A 26,139-nucleotide genomic window follows, 5' to 3' on the forward strand; every position below is an offset into this window, starting at 1 on the left:
GTGGACGTTGTATGGATGACGTAGGACGGGTCATCACATGAAGCAATAAGAGAGAAGGTGGCGGACAAGACCAGTGGCGCCCATTGGACTGGATTGCCCCATAGTTGAGTACAATAAAAGGTCTGTGTTTGCTTTCTAGAGCGGATTGGAGACATGTATATAGCATTCTAGCATGCTTTGATAGAAGGCTTAAAGGGGGTGGCCTTACTTAATATGGTAAAAACCTAGTGACAGGTTCCCTTTAATACAGGCGCGTGTATCCCGGCCCCATCACCTGGGCTGCAATTCCAATCCGGCCTTCATTCAGCATTCCTATGGCGTATTTATACCCATGTCCTAGTTTGCCGAGCACATTGCTTTCAGGAACCTGCAAATACAAATTAAAAATGAGATCAATCAAGAGCGTTTACATTTTACTTTGTGTTTTTCTGCAGATACCAAAGACTGTAAGGCTATGTTCACACTGGGCGTTTTTGCTGCATTTTTTAGCTGCAGATTTGCCTTGGTTTTATCCAAATCCATGCTAAAAAAAACACTTTTTTTTTTATAGTCCCAGCAAAGTCTATGAGTTTTCTGAAATCTCATGCACACATGCAAACATGTCAGGATTTTTTCCTGACAGTTTTGTGAACCACCTCTGGTTTTGCTGCGTTCTGAAAAGAATGAGCATTGTGACAACATGGACTCTGTCAGTGCCTAGCATGGGTTAAGTTTCTTAAAATTCAGCCAGACATGATGATAGTTTGTTTATAAACGGGGGATAAGCCCCTCATTGTTTCTACAAGACTCTTAAGGCCCAGTCACACACAACGACTTACCAGCGATCCCAAAGAAGGGAATTTTGTTTACTTACCGTAAATTCCTTTTCTTCTAGCTCCAATTGGGAGACCCAGACAATTGGGTGTATAGCTATTGCCTCTGGAGGCCACACAAAGTATTACACTTAAAAGTGTAAGGCCCCTCCCCTTCTGGCTATACACCCCCAGTGGGATCACTGGCTCACCAGTTTTAGTGCCAAAGCAAGAAGGAGGAAAGCCAATAACTGGTTTAAAGACCAATTCAATCCGAGGAAACATCGGAGAACTGAACCATACCACATGAACAACATGTGTACCCGAAAAAACAGAAAAACCCCGAGAAAACAGGGCGGGTGCTGGGTCTCCCAATTGGAGCTAGAAGAAAAGGAATTTACGGTAAGTAAACAAAATTCCCTTCTTCTTTTTCGCTCCTAATTGGGAGACCCAGACAATTGGGACGTCCAAAAGCAGTCCCTGGGTGGGTAAAAGAATACCTCGTGATAGGGCCGTCAAACAGCCCTTTCCTACAGGTGGGCAATCGCCGCCTGAAGGACTTATCTACCTAGGCTGGCGTCTGCCGAAGCGTAGGTATGCACCTGAAAATGCTTGGTAAAAGTATGCAGACTCAATCAGGTAGGTGCCTGACACACCTGCTGAGCCGTAGCCTGGTGCCGTAATGCCCAGGATGCACCCACGGCTCTGGTAGAATGGGCCTTCAGCCTTGAGAGAACCAGAAGCCCAGTAGAACTGTAGGTTTCAAGAATTGGTTCCTCGATCCCCCGAGCCAGGGTGGATTCAGAAGCTTGCGACTGTTTACGCCGACCAGCGACAAGGACAAAGAGTGCATCCGGGTGGCGCAGGAGCGCCATGCGGGAAGTAGAACCTGAGTGCTCTCACCAGAACCAACAGATGCAAATCCTTCTGAAATTGATGGACTGGACGAGGACACAAAGAAGGTGAGGTGATATCCTGATTGATATGAAAGTGGGATACCACCTTAGGGAGAAATTCCGGAATCGGACGCAGAACTACCCTGTCCTGGTGAAGGACCAGGAAGGGAGATTTGTATGAGAGCGTTGCTAGCTCGGAAACTCTCCTAAGAGACGAGACCGTTACTAGAAGGCCACTTCCCGAGAAAAGCGGGAAGGGAGACCTCCTTCAAAGGCTCGAAAGGCGGCATCCGGAGCGCAATTAGAACCTTGTTCAGATCCCAGGGCTCTAACGGCCGCTTGTACGGAGTGCTGAGACGACAAACTCCCCGTAGGAACGTGCGTACCTGAGGAAGTCGTTTCTGAAAAAATACAGATAGCGCTGAGACTTGTCCCTAAAGGGAACTGAGCGACAACCCTTTTTCCAACCTAGATTGCAGGAAGGAAGGAACCATAGACGATGCAACCGGCCAGGGAGAAACACCCTGCGCCGAGCACCGAGATAAGAATATCTTCCACGTCCTGTGGTCAATCTTGGCGGACGTTGGTATGCTAGCCTGTCTCATGGTGGCAACCACGTCCTGAGGTAATCCTGACGACACTAGGTTCCAGGACTCAATGCCACACCATCAGGTTGAGGGCCGTAGAATTCAAATGGAAGAATGGCCCTTGAGACAGCCAGTCTAATTGGTCTGGTAGTGCCCCCGGTTAGCCTACCGTGAGGCACCACAGAACCGGGAACCACAACATCCTCGGCCAATCTGTAGCGACGAGGATGGCGCGGCCGCAGTCGGTCCTGATCTAGCGCAGCACTCTGGGCAACAATGCCAGAGGTGGCACATAAGGTAGCTGGAACTGCGACCAATGCTGAACTAAGGCGTCTGCCGCCAGAGCTCGATGATTGTGAAACCGTGCCATGAAGCTGGCACATTGTTGTTGTGCCGTGACGCCATTAGATCGACGTCCGGCCTCTGTCAGCGGCGCCAGATCTCCTGAAACCCGTCCGGGTGAAGAGACCATACCCTTTCGGCCACACCCCGGCGACTTAGGAAGTCAGCTTCCTAGTTTTCCACGCCTGGGATGTGAACTGTGGATATGGTGGATGCCGTGTCTTCCACCCACATCAGAACCTGCCGGACTTCCTGGAAGGCTTGCCGGTTGCGCGTTCTTCCTTGGTGGTTGATGTATGCCACCGCTGTGGAGTTGTCCGACTGAAGTCGGATTTGCTTGCTGTCCAGCTGCTGTTGGAAGGTTTGTAGGGCAAGATACACTGCTCTGTGTTCAAGAACATTGATCTGAAGGGTGGACTCTTGCTGAGTCCACGTACCCTGAGCGCTGTGGTGGAGAAAAACTGCTCCCCACCCTGATAGATTCGCGTCTGTCGTAACTATCGCCCAGGATGGGGATAGGAAGGACCTTCTCTTTGACCATGAGGTGGGAAGAAGCCACCACCGTAGAGATTCCTTGGCCGCCTGAGAAAGAAAGACGACTCTGTTGAGGGAGGTCGACTCCCCGTCCCATTGGCGGAGAATGTCACATTGTAGTGGACGCAGATGAAACTGCGCGAAAAGAACTGCCTCCATTGCTACCATCTTACGTAGGAAGTGCATGAGGCGTCTCAATGTGTGCGACTGGTTCTTAAAGAAGAGATTGCAGCCTGTAGTGAATGCTGTTTGTCTAGCGGAAGCTTCACTATCGCTGAGAGAGTATGAAACTCCATGCCTAGATATGTTAGCGATAGGGTCGGGGTCGGATCTGACTTCAAAAAGTTGATGATCCACCCAAAACTCTAGAGAGTCTCCAGCGCAACGTTCGGGCAGTGTCGGCATGTTTCCTAAGAGAGTGCCTTGACAAGTAGATCGTCTAAATATGGGATCACAGAGTGACCCTGAGAGTGCAGGACTGTGACTACTGCTGCCCTGACCTTGGCGAAGACCAGTGGGACTGTCGCTAGCCGGAAGGTAGAGCTACGAACAGAAGGTGTTCGTCTCCTATAACGAAGCGTAGAAACGCTAGTGCTCTGGATCAATCGGCACGTGTGGATAAGCATCCTTGATGCCTAATGATGCTAGGAAATCTCCTTGGGACATTGAGGCGATGACATGGCGGAGGGATTCCATCCGGAACCGCCTGGTGTCCACGAGCTTGCTGAGCAGTTTTAGATCCAGAACGGGACGGAACGGCCCGTTCTTATAGGCACCGCAAATAATTTGGGGTAAAAACCGTGACCTTGTTCCTGAAGAGGAACGGGGGTCATCACTCTTTCTGCCTATAGAGTGCACCCTGTTTGCAGAAGAGCAGCGGCTCGGCCGGGAGGTGGAGAAGTTCTGAAGAATCGAGTTGGAGGACGAGAAGTGAGCTCTATCCTGTACCCGTGAGACAGAATGTCTCACACCCAACGGTCATTGACCTATGGCAGCTAAATATCGCCAAGGCGGGTGAGTCTGCTACCGACCGAGGATGCGGAGAGAGGAGGCCGCAAGTCATGAGGAAGCCGCCTTGGAAGCGGGTTTTCAGACTGTCTCTTTTTTGGGCGTGACTGAGCCCGCCAAGAATCTGAGCTCCTCTGATCCTTTTGAGTCCACATTGGACGAGGAAAAATGGGACCTGCCCGAGCCTCGAAAAGACCGAAACCACGACTGCCTCCTGCTCTGTTGGGGTTTGTTGTGTCCGGGCTGAGGAAAGGATGAATCGTTACCCCTGGACTGTTTAATGGTTACATCCAAACGCTCACCAAACAGTCGGTCAGCAGAAAAAGGCAACTGGTTAAGCACCCTTTTTTGGAAGCAGAATCTGCCTTCCATTCACTTAACGAGCAGACCAGGCTCTGCTTAAAAACACGGAGCAGCGGAGGCTACTGCCGTACGGTTCGCAGAGTCTAGGGCAACCTGAATCGCGTAAGAAACAAATGCAGACATTTGAGAGGTTAAGGATGCCACCTGCGGCACAGATGTACGTGTAACCGTGTCAATCTGTGTAAGACAAGCTGAAATAGCTTGGAGTGCCCCAAGGGTGAGAATGCTGGAGCCAACGGTGCGCCGACAGTCTCATAGATGGATTTAGACCAGAGATCCATCTGTCTGTCAGTGGCATCTTTAAGTGCAGCTCCATCTCCCACTGTAACTATGGATCTAGCTACAAGCCTGGAGATTGGAGGATGCCGCTTGGGACACTGGGTCCAGTCCTTGACCACGTCAGGGGGCAGGGATAACGTGTATCCTAAGCCGTTTGGAGAAGCGCATATCTGGATAAGTGTGGTGTTCCTGGACTGCCTCTCTGAAGGCAGAGTGGTCCAGAAAAATACGTGAAGCTGACTCCTCCACTGGAGGAGCTGGGTGAGAAATAACCAACATTCTATTGATGGACGCTATAAGATTATTCACTATGGCGTCACCATTAGGTGTATCCAGATTGAGAGCGGTCTCAGGATCAGAATCCTGAGCCGCTACTTCCGCCTCATTACACAGAGAGTCCTTCTGCTAGGACCCTGATGAAACCGAGGGCCGCTCATAGTGAGCCCGCTTAGGCTGTCTGGGACTGACGTCTGTGCAGAGCCGTGACTCTGGGATGCGTGTGACATTCCCGGAGCTGTTAGTTGTTCACACTGAGGGGGGCCATGGATCAATGATTCAACAGTGCCCATGTTGTGAGAGACATGTCCGGACTGCTAGGCTTCTAGTATCATAGCCATAGTCTCAGAAAATCTGTCAGTAAATACTGCAGACACCGTCCTCATCCTCTGGCCATTAGCAGAGACTCCGGCTGAGTTGGATATAATGGGGGTCTATGTAACCTGCCGGCCGTATAGCCGTACATGCTGTACCGGCTGCATAGAAAAACATGTGGTTCTGCACCTTTGTTTTACACAGAGAATATGCTGATAACTCCTCCGCACAATCCAGGAGGGTATATACAACGTGCGACCAAACAGTGCAATGTATATAGTACAAGCATATCTATAAGTGCACTTCTGCACTAGTGGGGTTAGCACCACAGGTGCTGCTTAACGCCTGTTGCAGCGATTGTGTGACTATCAGAATGCCAGGGTCTTCCACACTTGTCTTTGTATCGTACAGAAACTGACACTAATGGCTGCCGGCGTCCTGTGCAGAGAAGGAAGCCGTGGGCGTGCTTGAGAAAGTGCGGGAATCCGGTTTCACAGTGCACACAGTGAGAGGGGTGGAGTATGCAAAACATACTCCAGCTCTCAGCGCTGCTGTGCTATGCAGCGTCACGCCCCTACCCTGACTGTCAGGCCTGTGGGCGGTAACGAAGGGAGACTAGGCCCAGAAGCCGGGGACTCGAGTTAATAAGCGCGGCCGGCATATCAGTGCTGGCCGGCGCGGAAGTCCCCGGCGCACCACAAATCCCAGCGGCGCCTTAAATAAAAATGGCAGCGGCGGTTAGCGCAGTAGTCACCCAATACACTAACACACCCAGCAACGCTGTGGTGTGCGATGGCACAAGTGCGGACAGCGCCGCTGTCCCTGGCGCACTAACACACCCAGCAGTGCTGCCGTGTGTCTGCGCGGTCCCCACAGGGACACAGAGTACCTCCATGTAGCAGGGCCATGTCCCTGAAGATACTCCGCTCCATGTCCAGCAGATACCAGGGGCTGTGGATGGAGCACGGTCTCAGTGCCTGGAGACCGATAGAATCCCACTTCACCCAGAGCCCTGTAAAAAGGGATGGGGAAGGAAGCAGCATGTGGGCTCCAGCCTCCGTACCCGCAATGGGTACCTCAACCTTAACAAACACCTCCGACATGAAGTGGGGTGAGAAGGGAGCATGCTGGGAGCCCTGTATGGGCCCTCTTTTCTTCCATCCGACATAGTCAGCAGCTGCTGCTGACTAAACAGTGGAGCTATGCGTGGATGTGTTGCCTCCTTCGCACAAAGCACAAAACTGGTGAGCCAGTGATCCCACTGGGGGTGTATAGCCAGAAGGGGAGGGGCCTTACACTTTTAAGTGTAATACTTTGTGTGGCCTCCAGAGGCAATAGCTATACACCCAATTGTCTGGGTCTCCCAATTAGGAGCGAAAAAGAAAACGATGCAACCTGATAGGGATCGCAGGTAAGTCGCTGGTGAATTGTCACACAGTCAGACCTTACCAGCGATGCAGGAATGATACAGGTCGCAGTAGCGACCTGTATAACGATCTCCGCAGTCACTGTGACCCTGTCACACAGTGTCAAACACAGCAATGTATCCTGCCCAGCAGGACATCGCCTTTGAAGAAAATGGCCTGGACCATTCTGCAACGACTAGAGATCTCACAGCAGGGGCCTGATCGCTGGTAGGTGTCACACATAACAAGATCGCTAACGGGATCGCTACTGCGTCACGGAAACCGTGACTCAGCTGCAATCTCGCTAGCGATCTCGTTATGTGTGACGGTACCTTTAGGAGTCTAGCGTTAAAGTTCTTGTTGACTCAGGTAATTGCCTTGGCCAGTGAAGGTCAGATACCCAGACAAATCAATTATGTGAACCTCCCATTGTATTACTATGTGTATTGCTAGATGCGAAGTAACTTAGCTGTCTCACCCTCATCTCTGTCAGAGACCATTACTACTAGAGATATTTTGTATATGGCTTGAAATCTAGCCAATGAGAGCTCAGTCTTATCCACCAATCGTGAAGACCCCAATGGTCTGAATGGAGAGCTCAGGGGTATAAAAAGGAGGACTGTCCATTGCCCGGCTAGACTCTTGCTACATGATACCAATCTAGGATCTGTGGATCTGTTTGGAAAGCCATAACCGAACCTGGATTATAATACGATATGGACTTCAGCATCGAATGCAAGGATTCGGCTGAGATATCAAGGACTACCTAAGGAAGGAATCCAGTTTGGGACAATCCAGTCACCTGACTACAGGCTTTGCGGTCCTCAGACAGCTTCCTAAATCTGGCTTTATTCCATTCTCGGTGGGTGCCCGCCGAAAGCGGGGTGCTGCTGGTTTGAAGTAAGAAGCCCTGGAAGCTCTGAGGCACGGACATTCTAATCCCTGGTGAGCCAGCGGAAGGGTGAGAAACTGTTACTGGTTACATTCTGTGGTTTTGCTGGTTATGTGCTATGTGCTGTTAATTATTTGGGGATCCAATAAAGTCATAATATTGTGATTCCCTCACCCTGTGTTGTCTGAGTAGTGTTTCGCCCACGGTTAAGGAGGTCAAGCTTTCAGTTGCGATGAGCCCTGGGCCATGCTGTCTTTCTAAAGGCAGCCGGGTCAGCGGACGAGAGCACCCACGGACCCCCGTGTCTCCACAAGCATGTCCATTCTTTTCAGCGCTTTTGCTTCGGTTTTTTACCCTAGTGACAGGTGGACTCGCAGATACCCTGGATCGGCGGGTCTAACCGGGTTAATAAAAAACCCAGTTAGGCCTGGAATTGATCCATGGTATCTGGTCGGCACTTAAATGGTGGTGGGGATAGAGGGCATTGGAGCAGGCGCGGTATATTTACCGAATCACCAGCGCGGCTGTACACTCAGCTTATCTCCGTCTACAAACATTAAACTAAGGCTGGGTTCACACATAGCGACAGCGATAACGATGTCGCTGTTACGTCACCATTTTCTGTGACGTAACAGCGACCTAGCTGTTATGATCGCTGCTTAGCTGTCAAACACAGCGACGCAGCAGTGATCATAACATCGCTACATGTGCAGAGAGCAGGGAGCTACGCACACTGCTTAGCGCTGGCTCCCTGCTCTCCTAGCTACAGTACACATCGGGTTAATTACCCGATGTGTACTGCAGCTACATGTGCAGAGAGCAGGGAGCCGCGCACACCGCTTAGCGCTGGCTACCTACTCTCCTACCTATAGTACACATCGGGTTAATTAACCCGATGTGTACTGCAGCTACATGTGCAGAGAGCAGCGCACACTGCTTAGCGCTGGCTCCCTGCACTCCTAGCTACAGTACACATCGGGTTAATTAACACGATGTGTACTGCAGCTACATGTGCAGAGAGCAGGAGCCGGCACTGGCAGCGTGTGACCGGCGGAGGCTGATAACTGGTAACGAAGGTAAATAGCGGGTAACCACCTTGGTTACCTGATGTTTACCCTGGTTACAGCTTACCGCAGCTGCCAGATGACGGCTCCTGCTCTCTGCTCGCTTCATTTTGTCGCTCTCTCGCTGTCACACACAGCGATCTGTGCGTCACAGCGGGAAAGCGACAATAAAAAAACGAACCAGGGCTGTGTGTAACGAGCAGCGATCTCACAGCAGGGGCCAGATCGCTGCTCAGTGTCACACACAGCGAGATTGCTAATGAGGTCACTGTTGCGTCACCAAAACCGTGACGTAGCAGCAATTTCGGTAGCGATCCCGCTATGTGTGAAGCACCCCTAATAGGGATTGTGCAAGGTTATCTGATTATGTAATGTCTGTAGTGACCACACATCGCTGGACTGCAGCTGCCAATCACTAGAAGAATTCCTATGAACAAAACATCCCAGTGCTCGGCCTTCATGGTCACAGTATGTTTTAACCCTTAAAAGTGCTTTACACGCTGCGACATTGCTAATGATATATTGTCGGGGTCACGGTGTTAGTGATGCACATCCGGCGCCGTTAGCGACATCGCAGCGTGTGACAGCTAGGAGCGACGATCAACGTTCTCAAAAACGGCAAAAATCGTTCATCGTTGACACGTCGCTCCTTTTCATAATGTCGTTTGTGGAGCATGCCACTGGTTGTTCGTCGTCCCTGCGGCACCACACATCGCTGTGTGTGACACCGCAGGAACGACGAACATCATCCTACCTGCGTCCACCGGAAAAGAGGAAGGAAGGAGGTGTGAGGCATGTTCCGGCAGCTCATCTCCGCCCCTCCTCTGCTATTGGATGGCCGTTTAGTGACGCCGCTGTGACGCCGCACGCACCTCCCCCTTGAAGGAGGGATTGTTTGGTGGCCACAGCGACGTCGCTGCACAGGTATGTGCGTTTGACGCTGCCATAGCGATATTGTTCGCTACGGCAGCGATCACCACATGTCGCACGAACGACGGGGGCGGGTGCTATCGCTCGCGACATCGCAGCGTGTAAAGCACCCTTATCACCCGTATTAAATAAACCATTTCTCCATTCTCCCGGGTCACATTTGCACACTCAATACCTTAACATTGTCAAAAGTCAGCGCACAAGTTGAAGACGCTCGGAGTCCTAGTTTATCCTCCTTTTTTCCTATGTGGAATCCTTCGGTTTCCTTTGGAACAATGAAGCAGGTGATTCCTCGGTATCCCTGACAAATGTAATAAAAAAGTCATCAATCCAGAGGGGAATCCATATCCGGGCACTGCAAACAGCTGATCATGATGCGCCATGTGCCGGACCCCACTGGTCCGATACTGATAAATTTTCATCACTGTAGTGGGAAATCCCTGTAATGATTGAACCACCATTGACGTCTTTAACAATTATTGTACAATGATAACATTGACTGTCCAGTCATTATGACATCTCATGTCAGTATGCGACAAAAAACTGATCAGCAGCTCTAAACAAAAAAAAAAAGCAAGTATGAACAGGTGCACGCTGCTATGACTGCATCCTTCTTGCCCTTTACATTTGTAGCTTTTAGTCTAGGAGAGGCATGTTTCATAAATATTAGGTTTAGGGTCCCAACCTTATTGTGGTTGCTGGGCTCTTATTAATAGGCCAATTTGTGAGCTATGTACCTTCCTTTTCTAAGTAGTAATGTTGTCTAAATGTCATATACTCAATGTTTGGAAATTTTAGCGCTCATAGTTACATAGGTTGAAAAGAAGGGAATTTTGTTTACTTACCGTAAATTCCTTTTCTTCTAGCTCCTATTGGGAGACCCAGACAATTGGGTGTATAGCTTCTGCCTCCGGAGGCCACACAAAGTATTACACTTTAAAAAGTGTAACCCCTCCCCTCTGCCTATACACCCTCCCGTGGACCACGGGCTCCTCAGTTTTGGTGCAAAAGCAGGAAGGAGAAAACTTATAAATTGGTCTAAGGTAAATTCAATTCGAAGGATGTTCGGAGAACTGAAGACCAAGAACCACAAGAACAATTCAACAACATGTGTACACAAAAGAACAACCAGCCCGAAGGGCACAGGGACGGGTGCTGGGTCTCCCAATAGGAGCTAGAAGAAGAAGGGAATTTTGTTTACTTACCGTAAATTCCTTTTCTTCTAGCTCCTATTGGGAGACCCAGACAATTGGGTGTATAGCTTCTGCCTCCGGAGGCCACACAAAGTATTACACTTTAAAAAGTGTAACCCCTCCCCTCTGCCTATACACCCTCCCGTGCATCACGGGCTCCTCAGTTTTGGTGCAAAAGCAGGAAGGAGAAAACTTATAAATTGGTCTAAGGTAAATTCAATCCGAAGGATGTTCGGAGAACTGAAACCATGAACCAAAAGAACAATTCAACATGAACAACATGTGTACACAAAAGAACAACAGCCCGAAGGGAACAGGGGCGGGTGCTGGGTCTCCCAATAGGAGCTAGAAGAAAAGGCATTTACGGTAAGTAAACAAAATTCCCTTCTTCTTTGTCGCTCCATTGGGAGACCCAGACAATTGGGATGTCCAAAAGCAATCCCTGGGTGGGTAACAGAATACCTCGATAAAAAGAGCCGAAAAACGGCCCCCTCTTACAGGTGGGCAACTGCCGCCTGAAGGACTCGCCTACCTAGGCTGGCATCTGCCGAATCATCGGCATGCACCTGATAGTGTTTCGTGAAAGTGTGCAGACTCGACCAGGTAGCCGCCTGACACACCTGCCGAGCCGTAGCCTGGTGTCGCAATGCTCAGGACACCAACGGCTCTGGTAGAATGGGCCTTCAGCCCTGCAGGAATCGGAAGCCCAAAAGAACGGTATGCTTCAAGAATCGGTTTCTTGATTCACCGAGCCAAGGTTGACTTGAAAACCTGAAATCCCTTACTCTGGTCCGCGATAAGAACAAGAGTGCATCAGACCGGCGCAGAGGCGCCGTGCGAGAAATGTAGAGCCGGAGTGCTCTCACCAGATCTAATAAATGCAAATCCTTTTCACATTGGTGAACTGGATGCGGACCCAAAGAGGGTAAGACGAAACGGGGATACCTTAGGGAGAAAAGCCGGGACCGGACGTAGAACCACCCTATCCTGGTGAAACACCAGGAAGGGGGCTTTGCATGACAGCGCTGCCAGCTGAGATACTCTTCTGAGTGATGTGACTGCCACTAGGAAGGCCACCCTTTGCGAAAGAAAGTGGGCAAGGCAAACGGCCAGGGAGTAAAACCCTGATCAGAGCACCAGGATAAGAAGATCCTCCAAGTCCTGTGATAGATCTTGGCGGACGTTGGTTTCCTGGTCTGTCTCATGGTGGCAATGACATCTGGAGATATCCCTGATGACGCTAGGAGCCACCACACAGTGAGGATTAGAGCCGTAGAATTCCGAAGGAATTATGGCCCTTGAGGCAGCAAGTCTGGTCGGTCTGGGAGTGCCCACGGTTGACCCACCGTGAGGTGCCACAGATCCGGGTACCACGATCACCTTGGCCAGTCTGGAGCAACGAGGATGGTGCGGCGACAGTCTGACCTGATCTTGCGTAACACTCTGGGCAGTAGTGCCAGAGGAGGAAATACATAAGGCAGTCGAAACTGCGACCAGTCGTGAACTAGCGCGTCTGCCGCCAGAGCTGTGTGATCCCTGGACCGAGCCATGAATGCCGGGACTTTGTTGTAGTGCTGAGACGCCATTAGATCGACGTCCGGCGTTCCCCAACGGCAACAGATCTCTAGAAACACGTGCGGGTGAAGACCATTCCCCTGCGTCCCTGCCCTGGCAACTGAGAAAAATCTGCTTCCCAGTTTTCTACGCCCGGGATGTGAACTGTGGAGATGTTGGAGGCTGTGGCTTCCGCCCACAGCCGAATCCGCCGAACTGCTCGGAAGGCTTGACGACTGCGTGTGCCACCCTGGTGGTTGATGTACGCAACTGCCTTGGCGTTGTCCGACTGAATTCGGATCTGCCTGCCGTCCAGCTACCGCTGGAACACCTTTAGGGCTAGATCCACTGCCCTTATCTCCAGAACATTGAACCGAGGGGAGGACTCTGTCGGAGTCCAGGTTCCCTGAGCCGAGTGGTGAAGGAAGACCGCTCCCCACCCTGACAGACTCGCGTCCGTCGTGACCCCAGCCCCGGCTGGGGGCCGGAAGGATTTTTCCTTCGCCCAGGAAGTGGAAAGGAGACACCACTGAAGAGAGGTTTTGCTGCAAGGGAAAGAGAGACGTTCTTGTCTAGGGACGTCGACCTCCTGTCCCATTTGCGGTGTCCGATAGAATCGGACGCAGACGAAACTGCGCAAGGGAACTGGCTCCCTTGCTGTCACCATCTTCCTGGGACAGTGCATGAGGCGCCTCAAGGGGTGACTGGGCCCGAAAGAGAGATTGCGCCCCTGTCTGTAGTGAACGCTGACTATGCAGCGGAAGCTTCACTATCGCTGAGAGAGTATAAAACTCCATCCCGAGATAAGTCAGTGATTGGGTCGGTGTCAGTTTTGACCTTGGAATTTTGATGATCCACCCGAACCCCTGGAGAGTCTCCAGAGCAATGGTCAGGTTGTGTTGACATGCCACCCAGGAGGGTGTCTTGACTAGAGGATCGTCTAGGTAAGTGATCACCTAGTGGCCCTGTAGGACCGCCACCACTGCTGCCATGACCTTGGTGAAGACCCGTGGGGCTGTCGCCCGGCCGAATGGCAGTGCCACGAACTGAAGGTGTTCATCCCTGATGGCGAAACGCAGAAAGCGTTGAAGCTCGGGTGTGATCGGCACATGGAGATAAGCATCCTTGATGTCAATTGATGCTAGGAAGTCTCCTTGTGACATCGAGACTTCAGAGTGTTCATCTGAAAAAGTGCATCGGCTCGCTCGGGGAGCGGAGATGTTCTGAAGAAACGAGTCGGAGGACGAGAGCAGAGCTGTATCCTGTAACCGTGAGACAGGATGTCTCTCACCCATCGGTCTTGGACTGCGGCAAGGACGAGACTGTCTAGTAACTTCATCCAATTGCTCGCCAAACAAACGGTCGCCATAAAATGGCAAACCGGTTAAGAACTTCTTGGAAGCAGAGCCTGCCTTCCATTCACGTAGCCACATGGCCCTGCAGACTGCCACTGAATTGGTGGATGCTACCGCTGTACGGCTCGCAGAGTCCAGGAACGGCGTTCATGGCGTAGAACGAAAAAACCTACGCCTGAGAAGTGAAGGACACAACCTGCGTGGCAGAGTTATGTGCAACCGCAATAATCTCAGCCGGAGAAGCTGAGATAGCTTGGAGTGCCCTCACGGCTGCGAAGGCTGGAGCAAAAGATGCGACTATGGCTTCATAGATGGATTTCATCATAAGCGTTATTTGCCTGTCAGTGGCATTCGTGAGAGATGGACATCTGCCCCTACTACGGATCTAGCCGCCAGCCTAGAGACTGGAGGATCCACTCTGTGACACTGAGCCCAACCGTTAAGCACGTCAGGGGGGAAAAGGGTAACGCGTGTCAATAAGGCGCTTAGTAAGCGCTTGTCCGTCAAGTTCTGTGCTACTGGACGGCCCCTCTGGAGTTAGAGTGATCGAAACACGCACTCCTGATGAAGTCGGGGAAGGTTCCCAGCGGGCCCGCTTAGCCTATCATAGGCCGCGGTCCGTGACGGAGTTCTCACCGTGGGATCTGGGTGTTACCCCAGGATGTTGTACCGACTCAGAGGGACCCGGGAGCGATGAACTCACAGCTCCCTGGCCCTGTGGTATCGGTCTGGACTGCAAAGCTTCCAGTATCTTAGCGGACCCCCTGTCCATAGACAGAGTCCTGTGATGTGAAAGCTATTCAGAGATTTGCTGATTTCATCATGCAAACTCTGTCGCTGTCATCTGTGCAGTGCCCGTAATATAGCCGCACAAGAGGTACCGGTTGTAAAATAAGCCAGTGCCTTGGCACCCTTACTCTTTAAGAGCAGACAACAGCATGTCGTCCGCAGAGTAATCAGTGAGGGTATACAGCCAAAAACAAATAATGCTGCCGAACAGTGAGATCATATACCATATAAATAAACATATAGATATATATACACTGCGGCACCAAGGGGGGGACAGCACCTGAAAAACTGGTGCCCCCCAGTGCTCAGTGAGGGGGAAGGAGGATACCAACGTATGCTCCAGCCCTCCCTGCCGACGTCCAGTCGGCCGTCCCGTCGTTACCCCTGACTGGCAGGCCCGAGAACGGGAGTATATGGCACTAGGCCGTAAGAGCCAGGGACTAAATTTAAAAACGCGGCCGGCAGACATGGCGCGGTCGGCGCGGTAGTCCCAGTCTCACAAACCAGTCAGCAACCGCTGCGGCGTTTGTAACACAGATGCTGCATGCACCGTCCCTCAGGGGACACAGAGTACGTTATGATGCAGGGCTCTGTCCCTGTAGTCACAAAAGTGCGGGAACTGGTGGCCTATAGTGATCAGTGAGGGGGGGCGGAGGACAGCGAGGTGTGCTCCAGCCCTCACTGTCGGCATCATACCGACCGTCCCGCCCTTCTCCCTGACTGGCAGGCTCAGGGGCGGGAGTTTAACACACTAGGCCGCAAAAGCCGGGGACTAAAGTAAAAACCGCGGCCGGCAAACAGGCACGGTCGGCGCGGTAGTCCCGGACAAAAAATCCACACCGCAGTCGCAGCTGCGTCTGAGCCAAGGTGCTTCATGCACCATCCCAACGGGGACACAGAGTACCTGTAGATGCAGGGCCATGTCCCTGACGATACTCCGTCTCCTGTCCGGCAGATTCCCCCAGGGGCTGCGGATGTGGCTTGTGGCCACCAGATTCTCTGCCCCGGGTCTCCCTCAGCTGCAGCCAGAAGTTGCTGAAAAACATGGCTGACGGCGTTCTCTGAGGAGGAGGGAGGCGTGGGCGTAGTCACAAAAACGTGCGGGAATCTGGTGCCCCAGCGTGGGTAGTGAGGGGGGCGGAGGGCAGCTCAGTGTACTCCAGCCCTCACTGTCGGCGTCATACCGACCGTCCCGCCCTTTTCCCTGACTGGCAGGCCTGGGGGCGGGAGAATCCCATACTAGGCCGCAAAAGCCGGGGACTAAAGTTAAAATCGCGGCCGGCCGGCAGTGCACGGTCGGCGCGGTATTCCCGGACCCATACGCATGCCGCAGTCGCTGCAGCGTCTGGGTCCAAGGTGCTTTATGCGCCGTCCCAACGGGGACACAGAGCACATTGCCCTTGCAGCGTCCCTCCCTTCCCCTGACTGGCAGGCCCGGGGGTGGGAATATGCGGTACTAGGCCGCAGAAGCCGGGGACTAGAGTTATAAGCGCGGCCGGCAAACAAGCGCGGTCAGCGCGGTAGTCCCGGCGCACTAACACGCCCAGCAGTGCTGCAGCGTGTTATGACACAAGCGCTCCATGCGCCGTCCACAAGGGGACACAGAGTACCTCACAGTAGCAGGGCCATGTCCCTGACGATACCCAGCTCCTGTCCAGCAGATTCCCCAGGGGCTGCGGAGGGAGCACGGTCCCAGTGTCTGGAGACCGATTATGGATCCCACTTCACCCAGAGCCCTGCAGGGATGAAGAAGGAAAACAGCATGTTGGCTCCTGCCTATGTACCCGCAATGGGTACCTCAACCTTAACAGCACCGCCGACCAGAGTGGGGTGAGAAGGGAGCATGCCGGGGGCCCTATATGGGCCCACTTTTCTTCCATCCGATATAGTCAGCAGCTGCTGCTGACTAAATTGTGGAGCTATGCGTGCATGTGTGCCTCCTTCGCACAAAGCATAAAAACTGAGGAGCCCGTGATGCACGGGAGGGTGTATAGCAGAGGGGAGGGGTTACACTTTTTAAAGTGTAATACTTTGTGTGGCCTCCGGAGGCAGAAGCTATACACCCAATTGTCTGGGTCTCCCAATGGAGCGACAAAGAAAAGGAATTTACGGTAAGTAAACAAAATTCCCTTCTTCTTTGTCGCTCCATTGGGAGACCCAGACAATTGGGACGTCCAAAAGCAGTCCCTGGGTGGGTAAAAGAATACCTCGATAAAAAGAGCCGAAAACGACCCCCTCTTACAGGTGGGCAACCGCCGCCTGAAGGACTCGCCTACCTAGACTGGCATCTGCCGAAGCATAGGTATGCACCTGATAGTGTTTCGTGAAAGTGTGCAGACTAGACCACGTAGCTGCCTGACACACCTGCTGAGCCGTAGCCCGGTGCCGCAATGCCCAGGACACACCCACGGCTCTGGTAGAATGGGCTTTCAGCCCCAAAGGAAGCGGAAGCCCAGAAGAACGGTAGGCTTCAAGAATCGGTTCCTTGATCCACCGAGCCAAGGTTGACTTGGAAGCCTGCGAACCCTTACGCTGGCCAGCGACAAGGACAAAGAGCGCATCTGAACGGCGCAGGGGCGCCGTGCGAGACACGTAGAGCCGGAGTGCTCTCACCAGATCTAATGAGTGCAAATCCTTTTCACATTGGTGAATTGGATTAGGGCAAAATGAAGGTAAGGAGATATCCTGATTGAGATGAAAAGGAGATACCACCTTAGGGAGAAATTCCGGAACAGGACGCAGAACCACCTTATCCTGGTGAAAAACCAGGAAGGGGGCTTTGCATGACAGCGCTGCCAGCTCAGACACTCTACGGAGTGATGTAACTGCCACTAAAAATGCCACCTTCTGCGAAAGACGTGATAAGGAGACATCCCGCAGCGGCTCGAAAGGTGGTTTCTGAAGAGCCGTTAGCACCCTGTTAAGGTCCCAGGGTTCCAGCGGACGCTTGTAAGGTGGCACTATGTGGCAAACTCCCTGCAGGAACGTGCGGACCTGCGGAAGCCTGGCTAGACGCTTTTGAAAAAATACGGATAGCGCCGATACTTGTCCCTTGAGAGAGCCGAGAGACAACCCCTTGTCCATTCCGGATTGAAGGAATGAAAGAAAAGTGGGTAAGGCAAAAGGCCAGGGAGTAAAACCCTTATCAGAGCACCAGGATAAGAAAATCCTCCAAGACCTGTGATAGATCTTGGCGGACGTTGGTTTCCTGGCCTGTCTCATGGTGGCAATGACATCTTGAGATAACCCTGAGGACGCTAGGAGCCAGGACTCAATGGCCACACAGTCAGGTTGAGGGCCACAGAGTTCAGATGGAAAAATGGCCCTTGTGACAGCAAGTCTGGGCGGTCTGGGAGCGCCCACGGTTGACCCACCGTGAGATGCCACAGATCCGGGTACCACGACCGCCTCGGCCAATCTGGAGCGACGAGAATGGCGCGACGACAGTCGGACCTGATTTTGCGCAGCACTCTGGGCAGCATCGCCAGAGGAGGAAATACATAAGGCAGTCGAAACTGCGACCAATCCTGAACTAATGCGTCCGCCGCCAGAGCTCTGTGATCTTGAGACCGGGCCATGAATGCCGGGACTTTGTTGTTGTGCCGTGACGCCATGAGATCGACGTCCGGCGTTCCCCAGCGGCGACAGATCTCTCGAAACACGTCTGGGTGAAGAGACCATTCCCCCGCGTCCATGCCCTGACGACTGAGAAAATCTGCTTCCCAGTTTTCTACGCCCGGGATGTGAACTGCGGAGATGGTGGAAGCTGTGGCTTCCACCCACTGCAGAATCCGTCGGACTTCCTGGAAGGCTTGACGACTGCGAGTGCCGCCTTGGTGGTTGATGTATGCGACGGCAGTGGCGTTGTCCGACTGGATACGGATCTGCCTGCCCTCCAGCCACCGATGAAAGGCCAATAGGGCTAGATACACTGCCCTTATCTCCAGAATATTGATCTGAAGGGATGACTCTATCGGAGTCCAGGTTCCCTGAGCCCTGTGGTGGAGAAAAACCGCCCCCCACCCTGACAGGCTCGCGTCCGTGGTGACCACAGCCCAGGTTGGGGGTAGGAAGGATTTTCCCTGCGACAGAGAGTTGGGAAAGAGCCACCACTGAAGTGACGTCTTGGTTGCAAGGGAAAGAGAGACGTTCCTGTCGAGGGAAGTCGACCTCCTGTCCCATTTGCGGAGAATGTCCCACTGGAGTGGCCGCAGATGGAATTGCGCGAAGGGCACTGCCTCCATCGCTGCCACCATCTTCCCCAGGAAGTGCATGAGGCGCCTCAAGGGGTGTGACTGACCCCGAAGAAGAGATTGCACCCCTGCCTGCAGCGAAAGCTGTTTCTCCAGCGGTAGCATGACTACCGCTGACTGAGTATGAAACTCCATCCCAAGGTACGTCAGTGATTGGGTCGGTGTCAACTTGGATTTTGGGAAGTTGATGATCCACCCGAACTGCTGGAGAGTCGCCAGAGCGACGGAAAGGCTGTTTTGACACGCCATCTGAGAGGGTGCCCTGACCAGAAGATCGTCTAAGTAGGGAATCACCGAGAGAGTGTAGGACCGCCACAACAGATGCCATGACCTTGGTGAACACCCGTGGGGCTGTCACCAGGCCGAAAGGCAATGCCACGAACTGAAGGTGTTCGTCCCCGATGGCGAAACGCAAAAAGCGTTGATGTTCGGGTGCGATCGGCACATGGAGATAAGCATCCTTGATGTCGATCGATGCTAGGAACTCTCCTTGTGACATCGATGCGATGACCGAGCGGAGAGATTCCATCCGAAACCGTCTGGTGCTCACATGTCTGTTGAGTAGTTTGAGGTCCAGAACGGGCCAGAACGAGCCGTCCTTCTTTGGCACCACGAACAAGTTGGAGTAAAAGCCGCGACCATGTTCCTGGGGGGGAACAGGGATCACAACTCCTTCTGTCTTCAGAGCGTCCACCGCCTGAAAAAGTGCATCGGCCCGCACGGGGGGCGGAGAGGTTCTGAAGAAACGAGTCGGGGGACGAGAGCTGAACTCTATCCTGTAACCGTGAGACAGAATGTCTCTCACCCATCGGTCTTGAACATGTGGCCACCAGGCGTCGCAAAAGCGGGAGAGCCTGCCACCGACCGAGGATGCGGTTCGGGGATGCCGAGAGTCATGAAGAGGCCGCCTTGGAGGCATTGCCTCCGGCGGGTTTTTGGGGACGTAGCTTAGCCCGCCACGCATAGGAGTTCCTCTGGCCTTTCTCCGGCCTGCTGGACGAAGAGGATTGGGGCTTGGCGGAGGGACGAAAGGACCGAAACCTTGATTGTATTTTCCGTTGCTGAGGTCTCTTCGGTTTGGACTGGGGTAAGGAGGAGTCCTTTCCCTTGGATTCCTTAATAATCTCATCCAATCGTTCGCCAAACAATCGGTCGCCAGAAAACGGCAAACCGGTTAAGAACCTCTTGGAAGCCGAATCTGCCTTCCATTCGCGCAGCCACATGGCCCTGCGGACTGCCACAGAATTAGCGGATGCCACCGCTGTACGGCTAGCAGAGTCAAGAACTGCGTTCATGGCGTAGGAAGAAAAAGCTGACGCCTGAGAAGTCAAAGACGCAACCTGCGGAGCAGAATTACGTGTGACCGCATTAATCTCAGCCAGACAAGCTGAGATAGCTTCGAGTGCCCACACGGCTGCAAAAGCCGGGGCAAAAGACGCGCCCGTGGCTTCATAGATGGATTTCACCAGGAGCTCTATCTGCCTGTCAGTGGCATCCTTTAGCGATGAGCCATCTGCAACCGATACCACAGATCTAGCCGCCAATCTAGAGACTGGGGGATCCACCTTGGGACATTGAGCCCAACCCTTAACTACGTCAGAGGGGAAGGGGTAACGTGTGTCAGTAAGGCGCTTAGTAAAGCGCTTGTCCGGAACCACTCTGGGCTTCTGGACAGCATCTCTGAAGTTAGAGTGATCGAAAAACGCACTCCGTGTACGTTTAGGGAACCGAAACTGGTGTTTCTCCTGCTGAGAAGTCGACTCCTCTACAGGTGGCGGCGGGGGAGATATATCTAACACCTGGTTGATGGACGAGATAAGGTCATTTACTATGGCGTCCCCTTCAGGTGTATCAAGATTGAGAGCAACGTCAGGGTCAGAGCCCTGAGCTGCGACGTCCGCCTCGTCCTCCAGAGAGTCCTCAAGCTGGGAACCCGAGCAGCGTGAAGAAGTCGGGGAAGATTCCCAGCGGACCCGCTTAGCCGGTCTGGGACTGTGGTCCGGGCAGGAGTCCTCCACGTGAGACCTAGGGCCCCCCCTGGGAACGCGCTGCGGCGCGGACAGAGAGGGGCCTGGAGGCGACGAACCAACAGGGCCCGGGGCCTGTGTAAGGACCGGTCTGGACTGCAAAGGTTCAAGCAGCTTGGCAGACCATTTGTCCATAGACTGAGCCATGGATTGTGAGAGTGACTCAGAGAGTTTTTCAGCAAAAACGGCAAACTCTGTCCCTGCCGCCTGGACAGGGGGAGCAGGGGGGTCTACCTGAGCCGAGGGGCCCACTAGTGACCGAGGCTCCGGCTGAGCAAGCAAAACAGGGGTTGAGCATTGCTCACAGTGAGGGTAGGTGGAACCCGCAGGTAACATAGCCGCACAAGAGGTACAGGTCGCAAAATAACCCTGTGCCTTGGCACCCTTGCTCCTTGTGGACGACATGCTGTTGTCTCCTAGGAGAGTGATCACTGAGGGTATATGGGAAAGGGTATACAGCCCGACCGAACAGAAATATATAAATATATAGCATCTATTCCGGCACCCTAAGGGGACCAGCACCGGGTGACCGGTGTGGCTTACCGACCGCTAAAAAGCGGAGCGTGTGTCCTCCAGATTCCCTGCCTTAGGTCTCCCAGCGTTGCAGAGCTCTTTCCTGGAAATCCTTCACCGGCAGAATGCCAAAAAAATGGCTGCCGGAGCTCTCTGGGGAGGAGTGGGGCCGTGGGCAGCGCTAGAAAAGTGCGGGAATCTGGAGTCCCCACAGTGATCAGTGAGGGGGGAGGAAACATACAGGATGCTCCGGCTCTCACATCCGACGTCAGGTCGGCAGTCCCGCCCTTACCCCTGACAGACAGGCCCGGGGGCGGGAGTTTTGCTACTAGGCCGCAATTGAAGCCAGGGACTAAATTTAAGACCGCGGCCGACAAGCAGGCGCGGTCGGCGCGGAAGTCCGCCGGCCTTCACAAATAAGCAGCTGCTGCAGCGTCCGGGATGAAGGCGCTCCATGCACAGCCCCCATGGGGACACAGAGTACCTTAGTGATGCAGGGCCCGGTCCCTGAGGATAAATAGACTCCTGTCCGACAGATTCCCACAGGGGCTGCGGAGGGAGCACGGTCCCAGTGAATGGATGACCGCTCAGGATCCCACTTCTCCCAGAGCCGCTAAGGGATGGTGAAGGAGACGGCATGAGGCTCCGGCCTTTGTACCCGCAATGGGTACCTCAACCTTAACAGCACCGCCGACGTAGTGGGGTGAGAAGGGAACATGCCGGGGGCCCCGTGGGGGCCCACTTTTCTTCCAACCGATTTAACTAAAATGAGAATGCATGAGTGGATGTGTGCCTCCTTCCACACAAAGCATAAAACTGAGGAGCCCGTGATGCACGGGAGGGTGTATAGGCAGAGGGGAGGGGTTACACTTTTTAAAGTGTAATACTTTGTGTGGCCTCCGGAGGCAGAAGCTATACACCCAATTGTCTGGGTCTCCCAATGGAGCGACAAAGAAAAGGAATTTACGGTAAGTAAACAAAATTCCCTTCTTCTTTGTCGCTCCATTGGGAGACCCAGACAATTGGGACTTCCAAGAGCAGTCCCTGGGTGGGTAAAAGAATACCTCGATAAAAAGAGCCGAAAACGGCCCCCTCTTACAGGTGGGCAACCGCCGCCTGGAGGACTCGCCTACCTAGACTGGCGTCTGCCGAAGCATAGGCATGCACTTGATAGTGCTTCGTGAAAGTGTGCAGACTAGACCACGTAGCTGCCTGACACACCTGCTGAGCCGTCGCCCGGTGCCGCAATGCCCAGGACGCACCTACGGCTCTGGGAGAATGGGCTTTCAGCCCTGAAAGGAGCGGAACCCCAGAAGAACGGTAGGCCTCAAGAATCGGTTCCTTGATCCACCGAGCCAAGGTTGACCTGGAGGCCTGAGAGCCCTTACGCTGGCCAGCGACAAGGACAAAGAGCGCATCTGAACGGCGCAGGGGCGCCGTGCGAGACACGTAGATCCGGAGTGCTCTCACTAGATCCAAAGTGTGCAAATCCTTTTCACACTGGTGAATTGGATTAGGGCAAAAGGAAGGCAAGGAGATATCCTGATTTAGATGAAAAGAGGATACCACCTTAGGGAGAAATTCCGGGACAGGACGCAGAACCACCTTATCCTGGTGAAAAACCAGGAAGGGGGCTTTGCATGACAGCGCTGCAAGCTCAGACACTCTCCGAAGTGATGTGACTGCCACCAGGAAGGCCACCTTCTGCGAAAGACGGGAGAGAGAGACATCCCACAGCGGCTCAAAAGGCGGCTTTTGAAGAGCCGTCAGGACCTTGTTAAGATCCCAAGGTTCCAACGGACGTTTGTAAGGTGGGACCATGTGACAGACCCCCTGCAGGAACGTGCGGACCTGTGGAAGCCTGGCTAGACGCTTTTGAAAAAATACGGAGAGTGCCGATACTTGGCCCTTGAGAGAGCCGAGGGACAAACCCTTGTCCATTCCAGATTGTAGGAATGAAAGGAATGTGGGTAAGGCAAACGGCCATGGAGGAAAACCGTTATCAGCGCACCAGGATAGGAAGATTTGCCAAGACCTGTAATAGATCTTGGCGGACGTTGGCTTCCTGGCTTGTCTCATGGTGGCAATGACATCCTGAGATAACCCTGAAGACGCTAGGAGCCAGGACTCAATGGCCACACAGTCAGGTTGAGGGCCACAGAATTCAGATGGAAAAACGGGCCTTGTGACAGCAAGTCTGGGCGGGCTGGAAGTGCCCACGGTTGACCCACCGGGAGATGCCACAGATCCGAATACCACGACCGCCTCGGCCAGTCTGGAGCGACGAGAATGGCGCGACGGCAGTCGGACCTGATCTTGCGTAGTACCCTGGGCAGCATCACCAGAGGGGGAAACACATAAGGCAGTCGAAACTGCGACCAATCCTGGACTAAATCGTCCGCTGCCAGAGCTCTATGATCCCGAGACCGTGCCATGAAGGCCGGGACCTTGTTGTTGTGTCGTGACGCCATGAGATCGACGTCCGGTGTTCCCCAGTGGCGACAGATCTCTCGAAACACGTCTGGGTGCAGAGACCATTCCCCCGCGTCCATGCCCTGACGACTGAGAAAATCTGCTTCCCAGTTTTCTACGCCCGGGATGTGAACTGCGGAGATGGTGGAGGCTGTGGCTTCCACCCACTGCAGAATTCGCTGGACTTCCTGGAAGGCTTGACGACTGCGAGTGCCGCCTTGGTGGTTGATGTAGGCGACGGCAGTGGCGTTGTCCGACTGGATTCGGATCTGCCTGCCCTCCAGCCACCGATGGAAAGCCAATAGGGCTAGATATACTGCCCTTATCTCCAGGATATTGATCTGAAGGGAAATTCTATCGGAGTCCAGGTTCCTTGAGCCCTGTGGAGGAGAAAAACCGCTCCCCAACCTGACAGGCTCGCGTCTGTGGTGACCACGGCCCAGGTTGGAGGTAGGAAGGATTTTCCCCGAGACAGAGATGTGGGTAGGAGCCACCACTGAAGTGATGTTTTGGTTGCAAGGGAAAGAGAGATGTTCTTGTCGAGGGAAGCCGCACTCTTGTCCCATTTGCGAAGAATGTCCCATTGGAGTGGCCGTAGATGGAATTGCGCGAACGGCACTGCCTCTATAGCTGCCACCATCTTCCCCAGGAAGTGCATGAGGCGCCTTAAGGGGTGTGACTGACTCCGAAGAAGTGATTGCACCCCTGCCTGCAGAGAAAGCAGTTTGTCCCGCGGCAGCTTGACTAACGCTTGCTGGGTATGAAACTGCATCCCGAGATAAGTCATGGATGTGTGCCTCCTTCCACACAAAGCATAAAACTGAGGAGCCCGTGGTCCACGGGAGGGTGTATAGGCAGAGGGGAGGGGTTACACTTTTTAAAGTGTAATACTTTGTGTGGCCTCCAGAGGCAGAAGCTATACACCCAATTGTCTGGGTCTCCCAATGGAGCGACAAAGAAAAGCGCTCGGTCCATCTAGTTCCCCCTTCCTCCACCAGTTCTACATTTGGTCACTAAGTCACTTATAACCAACAATGTTGTGTAGTGAGGAAATCATCCAGCCCTGATATAAAAGCTGTTATAGTATCTGCCATTACTACCTCTTGTGGTCGGCATTCCACAGTCTGACTGCTCTAACTGTAAAGAACCCTTTCCTATTTAGCTGTTGGAATCGCTTTTCTTCCACTCGCAGTGAGTGCCCCCTGGTCCTTAGTATTGTCTTTGGAAGGAATAAGTCATGTGCCAGTCCTTTATATGGACCACACATGTATTTATACATATAAATGAGATCTCCTCTGAGACGTCTTTTTTCTAAGCTAAACAAATCTAACTTTTTTAACCTCTCATCATACGGGCGGCCTCCATTACTCATCATACGGGCGGCCTCCATTACTCATCATACCGGCGGTCTCCATTCCTTGTAGTAATCTAGTTACCGCCTTTGAACTGACTCTAACTTCTGAATGTCCCTTTTAAAATGTGGAGCCCAAAATTGGATCCCATATTCCAGATGTGACCTTACAAGTGATTTATAGAGGGGTAACAATACGTTGGGATCACGGGATCTAATCTTTTTATAGAGCCCAAAATGTTGTTTGCTTTAGCAGCTGCTGCCTGACATGGAGTGCTGCTGCTCAGCTTATTTGTAACCAGAATCCCCCGGTCCTTCTCCTGTTCTGTAGTCCCGAGTTTACTTCCATTTAATGTATATGCAGCTATAGGATTACTCCGTTCTAGGTGCATTACTTTACATTACTTCATAGAGTCTGCTGTATGATTTTTTTGCATAAGCCCAATTGAGGCATAATGGTGTCATCAAGCTCCAATCCTTGGGGTGACCCTTTAGTCTCCAGATCAGAGATTCTGGCCGGGCTCATACATTTATAACATGGACGGCCTTTTATTTGAAAGACCAACAGTTGATGGCCAAAAGCAGATCTGCAGCAATCACCTGATCTCCAGTTCAATATTAACAGTGTTGTCATAATGAGACAACCCCATATGAATACACTGATTGAAGTCTAGGACAACTGCAGAGGTCACAGTCTGGACCTCCTGTGCATTCATTGTCTATGGGACTGATGGAAACTGCCAGCACAACGCTCTGCTATCTCCAGCAGTACCTTAGACAATGAATGGAACAGAAGTGCAGATGCTCGATGTCGCCCGCACTACGGACTGCAGCAGCTCCCCAATGAATAGTAGATTCTTCACTATCTCACATTAAACTTTCATTCTTGAGAAAACTCCTTTAAAGGGAACCTGTCAGCTAGAATATGCACCCAGAACCACAAGCAGTT

At 52.8% G+C, this 26,139-nt stretch overlaps 1 protein-coding gene across 1 annotated transcript in view; it reads right to left on the minus strand.

The window, feature by feature from the left end:
* The window catches only part of ACADSB (acyl-CoA dehydrogenase short/branched chain), a 105,265-nt gene that overhangs the window by 47,327 nt on the left and 31,799 nt on the right, over positions 1–26,139 (minus strand). The window contains exons 6-7 of the mRNA XM_075348512.1: positions 9,859–9,984; positions 275–367 (exon numbers count right to left, since the gene is read on the minus strand). Coding sequence (XP_075204627.1) covers positions 275–367; positions 9,859–9,984 — 219 coding nt within the window. The remainder of the gene's footprint in view (positions 1–274; positions 368–9,858; positions 9,985–26,139) is intronic.

The sequence above is a fragment of the Anomaloglossus baeobatrachus genome, chromosome 5 (assembly GCF_048569485.1).
Source record: "Anomaloglossus baeobatrachus isolate aAnoBae1 chromosome 5, aAnoBae1.hap1, whole genome shotgun sequence".
In the NCBI taxonomy this organism is placed as follows: domain Eukaryota; kingdom Metazoa; phylum Chordata; class Amphibia; order Anura; family Aromobatidae; genus Anomaloglossus; species Anomaloglossus baeobatrachus.